Source organism: Penaeus chinensis, chromosome 8, assembly GCF_019202785.1.
Source record: "Penaeus chinensis breed Huanghai No. 1 chromosome 8, ASM1920278v2, whole genome shotgun sequence".
Taxonomy (NCBI): domain Eukaryota; kingdom Metazoa; phylum Arthropoda; class Malacostraca; order Decapoda; family Penaeidae; genus Penaeus; species Penaeus chinensis.
Window position 1 is genome coordinate 14,133,065 of NC_061826.1, and position 8,276 is coordinate 14,141,340.

Genomic DNA, 8,276 nt, shown 5'->3' on the forward strand with positions numbered 1-8,276 from the left:
CAAACATATTACATATAATGTGTTGAGTGGTGATTATTCAATAAAGAGCATGGTGACAGCGTGTCATGCGGAAAGGTGGTAAGAGCAAGACGATTTTTTTTCTTCAAGCATATATAATCATTGTTTTTTTTTGTTTTCTCATCAACGAAGTCACGTAAGCGACTGACATGTTCTCTTTTGTGTCCTTTCCAAATCACTGTACTCATGACCTTTGATGTCTAGTACATTCATTTCTTCTAATCATTAACCATTCTGTACTTTGGGCGGTCTGTCCAGATGGAATGTTGACTACTGGCATAGAGACGAGCGGCGGTTGTGTCTGTCTATATGAAGTAAAATTAACCGCATAATAGCTCGATTACCCTCAAGAGCATGGCGAAACAGCTCGCTCATTCTTGTGGGCAAGGCGCCCATAAGGGTTGACGCGGCCTAGGCGCCTTCACTATCTCCGTTAATAGTAAGGTTGTGGATTAGAATCCTTTCCTTTAATAGCTGAAATGTGACACCACCACTGTGCGGCTCAATAGTTGGTGAAATGTATGAATATTAACTAAAGCAACATAGTACATGACTAATAGACGCACATACACATGCACATAAATGTGTATGTATGTATGTGATTGTGTATGTAGTATATGTATTTGGTGAAAGTGAATTAAGAGTATTATAAGTTTAATTTTATACCTAGTTTTACGAATTTACACCTGTGCCTGTACATGTGTGCAAACATATATATGTGTGTATGTGTACAGTATATGAGACTGTATGTATACATATATATATGAATGTATATATGAACATATATGAACATATAAGTACATATGTACATATATACATACTAATTTATCTGTGTGTATACATATAGGTGTATGATACTTTTCATTCACTTTCATAAAGATCAGACCTTGGAATCGCTCATCTTCGTAGTGCGTAGGCGTGCCCAAAAGCTAATTCTGCGCATCTGCACTCGTGTAAATAAAACAATAAATGCTGATGTGTGTATGTGGACGTTTCTAGGCAGGTATGTTATTTATATGAAAGGCAGTATGTGCGTGTGTGAATGTATGCATACAGTTATCTGTATATATAATTATATACAGATACATGTACATATAATTATATATATACACAAATGTGTATATATGTATATATTTACGTATTTCTCTATATGTATACATATATATGTACATGATACTTTTCATTCACTTTCACGTAGATCAAACCTTGGAGTCGTGCATATCTGTACTGAGTGGGCGTGGCCAAAGCACACCTGGAGTATATAAGCTCGATAATAACGGATGGGCCAGTAGAAGCGTTTCTCGCATCTATCTGCTCGTGTCATCATGGCTCTTACGTTGGTAGGTTGTAGCAATACTGGCATCTAGAGCTGTCTTCACTGTAGTATCTGAAGAAATTGGTCCTTACGAAATGTTTATTTTATTCTAATGTTAATCTTTTCTTTCCAGTTGGTCGTTCTGGTATGCGCCGGAGTCGTTCTAGGCTCCGTCCATCCTCCAGCATATGGCCGTCACCCACAGCCAGCTTACGGTCATCATGCGCCTGCTTACGGTCATCATGCACCTGCTTACGGCCACAAGCATACCTATGAGCACGGTTACTGCGACCCAACTGTTGCCCCCGCATGCGCTGATAACTCCACTCTCTCCTACTGTTTGGAAGACACTGAGTATCCTGAGTACGAGATCAAGGCTGCCATCACTGCCGATCACCTGTTCGCCAAGAAGTACGCTGATGTGGCCGACCAGTCTGCTGAAGACCTGGTAGACATGCTTACCAAGGATCAGGAGGAGGCCTTCGACTACTCTTACTACACTGGAGCCTCCACTGGGGACTCTCCCTACGATGCCACTCACTGGGCTGGTCCTGAGGGTTACATCTGTCCCTCCGAAGTGGTATATGCCATGCCCAAACGTGCTCAGAATGTGGACGGCAAGTGGCGCGTCATTGTGAACGACGTTCACTATTACAGCCAAACTGCCCGCTTGGAGACTTGTCTGTTCCCAGAGGCTGCTTGTCGCGCCCTTGCTCCTTGCTACCAGAGCCACTGTACACAGAAGTCAGTGTATCACCGACTTCTTTCCTACGACCCATGTAACCCCTACAAGGGCCTCTTCATCGACATCTACAAGATGCCATCTGCCTGCTCCTGCCATCTTCCCGCCTAACACACCACTACAACGCTCCTCAGCGAAACGCCTCTTCACAAACCATCTAATACTCCGCAAATAATCCCCATGACCTCATAAAGCGGATAACACACCCACGTGACTGGAGAACTGCTTTCTTCACGTATAAACGCTATTTACGCCAGGAACCGCCGGGACGCTCCCGTCACTGCTTTTTCTTCACTTTACATTTTCCTCTTCCCTTCACCCATGTAACAGGTTGAGGCGAGAAATCCATAGTAATATTGCTAATGAATAAATCATTGTTGAACTTATTACATGATTTGCTACGCCTTGTCACAAAAGTTATTCATATAAAAAGAACTAAAGTTTCAACATTGGTAACATTTCGAAGGGCAAAGGTGAGAAGGTCTCTTTGCTAATTTTGCTGGGCTAATAATGCTACCAAAAGCGATATTTTCTGATGATAGTGATAAAACTATAATTATAGTGACAACGCTATCAAGGACATTTTTAAAAAAAATAAATTATAGTGATACTACAAGTGATACGAGTAATAATGGTGATACTAATAATGGTAAGAATAATAGAAAGGATAATAAGAATGACGAAACTAATAAAAATAACACTATAATAATAAAAAGAAAAATGATACTAAAAACAAGACAAAAAATCAAAATGATAAAAACATCAATGATAATGCTAGTATAAAAAATGATAGAGGGGCTAAAGATGATAATGATAATAATAAGAGCATTACTTATGATAATGGTTTTGATAGCAACAACAATAATGATGATAAGAAAACTGGGGATTGAAAATATAATATTAATGATAATAATAATAACACCAAGAGCAATAACAACGATGCTAATAACTATTAACAATGATAATTACAATGATAATAATGATAATGTATATAATAATAATATGATAATTATGAAAGCCAAAATAACAAAAACAGTAATGATATAATAATAACAATAATGTGAATAACAATAACGCTGATACAACAATAATGATAACAGGAACAATGAAAGTAACACTGATATTCATAACAGGAACAATAGTTATATAGTGTTAATGAAAAACATACAATTTTCCTAAACATTCAACAATCCCTTTAATACCCTAGTTAAAATGATAATGATAATAATAGTTGCAAGAAACATATTAATAATAATCATTGTAGTCATAGCATTAATAATAATAATAATAGTAAACATGATACACACACATACGCCCACACATACATTATATAAAGTACATATATAGCTATATATAGACTACATATATGTATATACGAGTATACATATCCTATACATAATATGTATATATATGTGAATATATATATATATATAATACATATATATGTAAATATATATATATATATATATATATATATATATATATATATATATCATGTAATACCTATATAGATATTTGTACATTACAACCATATATAAGTAAATAGATAAATAATTAAATGAGTATATACATATATGCACATACATATGTATATATATATAATTACAATAATTATAGGTACATATATATAAGCATATTTATATATGTACATATGTATACATGTATGTATACGTACCACACACACACACACACACACACACACACACACACACACACACACACACACACACACACACGCACATATACACACACACACACACACACACGCTATAGGGGGGGGGGAGGATAATGTTTCCTACATAAAGAAGGTCCTTCATCAGGGTTTAGATTTCCCACCCAGTGAAGGTGATCATAGTAATAAGGATTATTAAAATACCAAAGCAATTAAAATGATAGCAGTCAAGAACAACAGTAAAACCTTAACAACAATGATTATAACATTAATAATAATGATAAACCATAACAGTGATGATGGAGACAATTATACAAAAAAATGATATATTCTGTAGGTAACGATAAAGAAAAAAAATTGTGACAATACTATCAGGAAAATTGTATAAATTAGAGTGATACTACAACTGATACGAGTAATAATGGTGAACATAAAAATAATATTGATAGTAAGAATAATAATGACGATTATAGTATTAACATAATGATAGTAATAATAAAAACAAGGCAAAAAGACAAAAATGATAAAGACAACAATGATAATGCCAGTATTGAAAATGATAGTGGGGATAAGGATGATAATGATAATTGTAAGAACCTTATGATTACGATTTTTATGGGTGGGCGTGGCCAAAGTATACCTGGAGTATATAAGCTTGATAATAACGGATGGGCTAACAGAAGTGTTTCTCATATCTATCTGGTCGTTTCATCATGGCTCTTTCGTTGGTAGGTTGTGACAGTACTGCCTGTTAAAGCTGTTTACATTGTACTATCTGAAGAATCTGGTCCTTCCGAAATGTTTATTTTAATTTTGCTTCTGATTTTAATCTTTGCTTTCCAGGCGGTCGTTCTGGCATACGCCGGACTAGTTCTGGGCTCGGTCCATCCTCCAGCATATGGTCATCACTCACAGCCAGCTTAAGGTCATCATGCACCTGCTTACGGCCACCATCATACCCATGAGCACGGTTACTGCGACCCAACTGTTGCCCCCGCATGCGCTGCCAACTCTACTCTCTCCTACTGCTTGGAAGACACTGAGTATCCTGAGTACGAGATCAAGGCTGCCATCACTGCCGATCACCTATTCGCCAAGAAGTACGCTGACGTGGCCGACCAGTCTGCTGATGACCTGGTAGACATGCTTACCAAGGATCAGGAGGAGGCCTTCGACTACTCTTACTACACTGGAGCCTCCACTGGGGACTCCCCCTACGATGCCACCCACTGGGCCGGGCCTGAGGGTTACATCTGTCCCTCCGAAGTGGTATATGCCATGCCTAAACGTGCCCAGAATGTGGACGGCAAGTGGCGCGTCATTGTGAACGACGTTCACTATTACAGCCAAACTGCCCGCCTCGAAACTTGTCTGTTCCCAGAGGCTGCTTGCCGCGCCCTTGCTCCTTGCTACCAGAGCCACTGCACCCAGAAGTCAGTGTACCACCGACTTCTCTCGTACGACCCATGTGACCCCTACAAGGGTCTCTTCATCGACATCTACAAGATGCCATCTGCCTGCTCCTGCCACCTTCCCGCCTAACATGCCACTGCAACGCTCCTCAACGAAACGCCTCTTCACACACAATCTAACACTTCATGGCCACCACGGAACCACCGACAATCCCTGTTAGCCCTTGAAGTAGAGAACACCCCACGTAATCAGAGAACTACTATCTTCACGTATCATCACTCGTCATGCTAGGAACCACCGGGTCGCTCTCACCGTTGCTCTCTTTCTCCTTTTCATTTTCCTCTTCACTTCACCCATGTAAGAGGTAGATGCGAGATGTCCATAGTAATATTTATTCAATCAATAAATCACTGTTGAACTTATTACATGATTTGCTACGCCTTGTCACAAAAGCTATTCATATAAAAATAACTGAAGATTCAGCATCCGTAACTTTCGAAGTGTAAAGTTGAGGTCTCCTTTGCTAATTCTAGATTCCTCAACCATTGAAGATGAAGATGCTAGTAATAATGATAATTGTCAATACCAAAGCAATAAAGATAAGTAGTGGTAAAAACAACAGTAAAACCATAACAATAACGATAATGAAATGAAAAATGACATTAATAATAATCATAACAGTGATGATGGTGATAATAATGCTACCGAAAGCGATGTTTCCTGAAGCTAATGATGCACATATAAATATAGTGACAACACTGTCAAGGAAAATTATATAAATTATAATGATACTACAAGTGATACGAGTAATAATGGTGATAATAATGATAAAAATAATAGAAAAGATAATAAGAATAACGATAATAAGAATAACACTATAATAATGATAATAACAATGAAAATTATGATACTAAAACAAGATAAATGATAAAAACATCAGTGATAATGCCAGTTTAAAAAATGATAGAGGGGTTAAGGATGATAATGATAATAATAACATTGCCTTATGATGATGGTTTTGATAACAACAACAATAAAGATAATAACAAAACAGGTGATTTAAAATATAATATTAATGATAATAATAATACAAATAGCAATAACAATGATAATAATAACTACTAATAATGATAACTATAATGATAATAGTGATAATGTATATAATAATCATGATAATAACACATGATAATTATAAAAGCCATGATAAAAACAGTAATGATATAATAACAATACTGTGAATAACGATAACACTGGTACAACAATAATGATAACAGAGCAACAATGACAGTGACAATGATATTCTTAATAGGAACAATAGTTATATAGTGTTAATGAAAAAGATACCGTGTTCTTAAACATTCAACAACTTTTAACATCCATAGTTGAAATGATAATGATAATAATGGTTGCAATAAACATGTTAATAATGATAAATGAAGTCATAGCATTAATAATAATAATAATAAACATGATACCCATATACGCCCACACATACATTATATAAAGTACATATATAACTATATATAGGATATATATATATATATATATATACGATTATACATATAGGCATAATAGTATATATGTGAATATATATATATATATATATATATTATAATATATATATGTGAATATATATATCATGTAATACGTATATAGATATTTGTACATTACAACCATATATAAGTAAATAGATAAATAAACAAATTAGTATATACATATATGTACACACATATATATACAGGTACATATAATCATAGGTACAAATAGGTATACTTTTATATGTACATATGTATACATGTATGTATACGTACACACACACACACATATGGATACATGTGTGTGCGTATGCTTGCGTATACAGCCATGTGTGTGCATATATGATATAATGTGGGCCTATGTCTGTATATGTATGTATGGCTGAGAGTATATGTGCAAATGTTTGCTGTACGTATGATAACATACTGTAAAAACAAACTGCAAACAAGGACATGCACTTATGGGACCATGAATGAAAGCTGAATTTCTTTCGTCTTTCATATCCGCTATGGGATTGTATGGGGGAGAGGGTGTAATGTATCCTACATAAAGGAGGTACTTCATCAGGGTCCAGATTCCCCACCCAGTGAAGGTGATGATTATAGTAATAATGATTATCAAAATACCAAAGCAATGGGAATAATTGCAGTAAAAAAACAAAAACAAAAGTAAATCTATAACAACAATGATTTTAACATTAATAATAACGATAACCATCACAATGATGATGGAGATAATGATACCAAAAAATATAAATTCTGAAGGTAACGATAAAGAAAAAAATTATGGTGTCAACACTATCAGGAAGATTACATAAATTAGAGTGATACTACAACTGATACGAGTAATAATGGTGAACATAAAGATAATGTTGATAATAAGAATAATAATGACGATAATCGTATAATAATAATGATAGTAATAATAAAAACAAGGCAAAAAGACAAAAATAATAAAGACAACAATAACAATGCCAGTATTGAAAATTATAGTGGGGATAAGGATGATATTGATAATAGCAAGAACATTATAATAATGTTTTTTTATAACAGTAATGATAGTAATGAGAACAATACTGATAATTCAAAATATAATAATAGTTATGATGATAATAATGATAAAGATAATGTTAAGACCGAGTTCTTGCTCTGTTTAAGAGCAAGAACTTGGATTTTGCCTTTTATGGGAATTTGGAGCGTAAATAAAGACTTTTATGAGTGAAATTGGTTTCTTTAGTTATTATTGTTACTTTTAAATATTGTTAGTATAGGAGGGGTACAGGAACCTCACCTTATCTTGTCAGGGTTAGGTCTGCCCTCGTGTGGGTAGTGAGGAACCTGTGGAGCTCACCACCCGTCCGCCGGCACCTTCTTCGCCACCTCACGACCTCACCTTCTTGCCGTGCAACTTAGGCCTCCTTTGCCGTGACGTCACGCTTATTCACCAATGCAACCCATTCAGACCTTCACCATTTGAACACTGAAGTTTACCATTATAATGCATATGGTATATTGTTTATATACCATATGTTTTTAGTATTTGTTAATTGTATAGTTTGAAAAACTAAAGCCTGCTATTTA

General features: G+C 35.3%; 1 protein-coding gene and 1 pseudogene across 1 annotated transcript; both read left to right on the top strand.

The window, feature by feature from the left end:
- The first annotated feature begins 1,445 nt into the window (after nt 1-1,445).
- Nucleotides 1,446-2,186, top strand: LOC125027796 (neurotrophin 1-like). The gene has a single exon (XM_047616932.1). The coding sequence runs from the start codon at nt 1,446-1,448 to the stop codon at nt 2,184-2,186; it is 741 nt and encodes a 246-aa protein (XP_047472888.1).
- Nucleotides 2,187-4,545: 2,359 nt separating this feature from the next.
- LOC125027797 lies at nt 4,546-5,289 on the top strand (annotated as a pseudogene).
- The last annotated feature ends 2,987 nt before the right edge of the window (nt 5,290-8,276 follow it).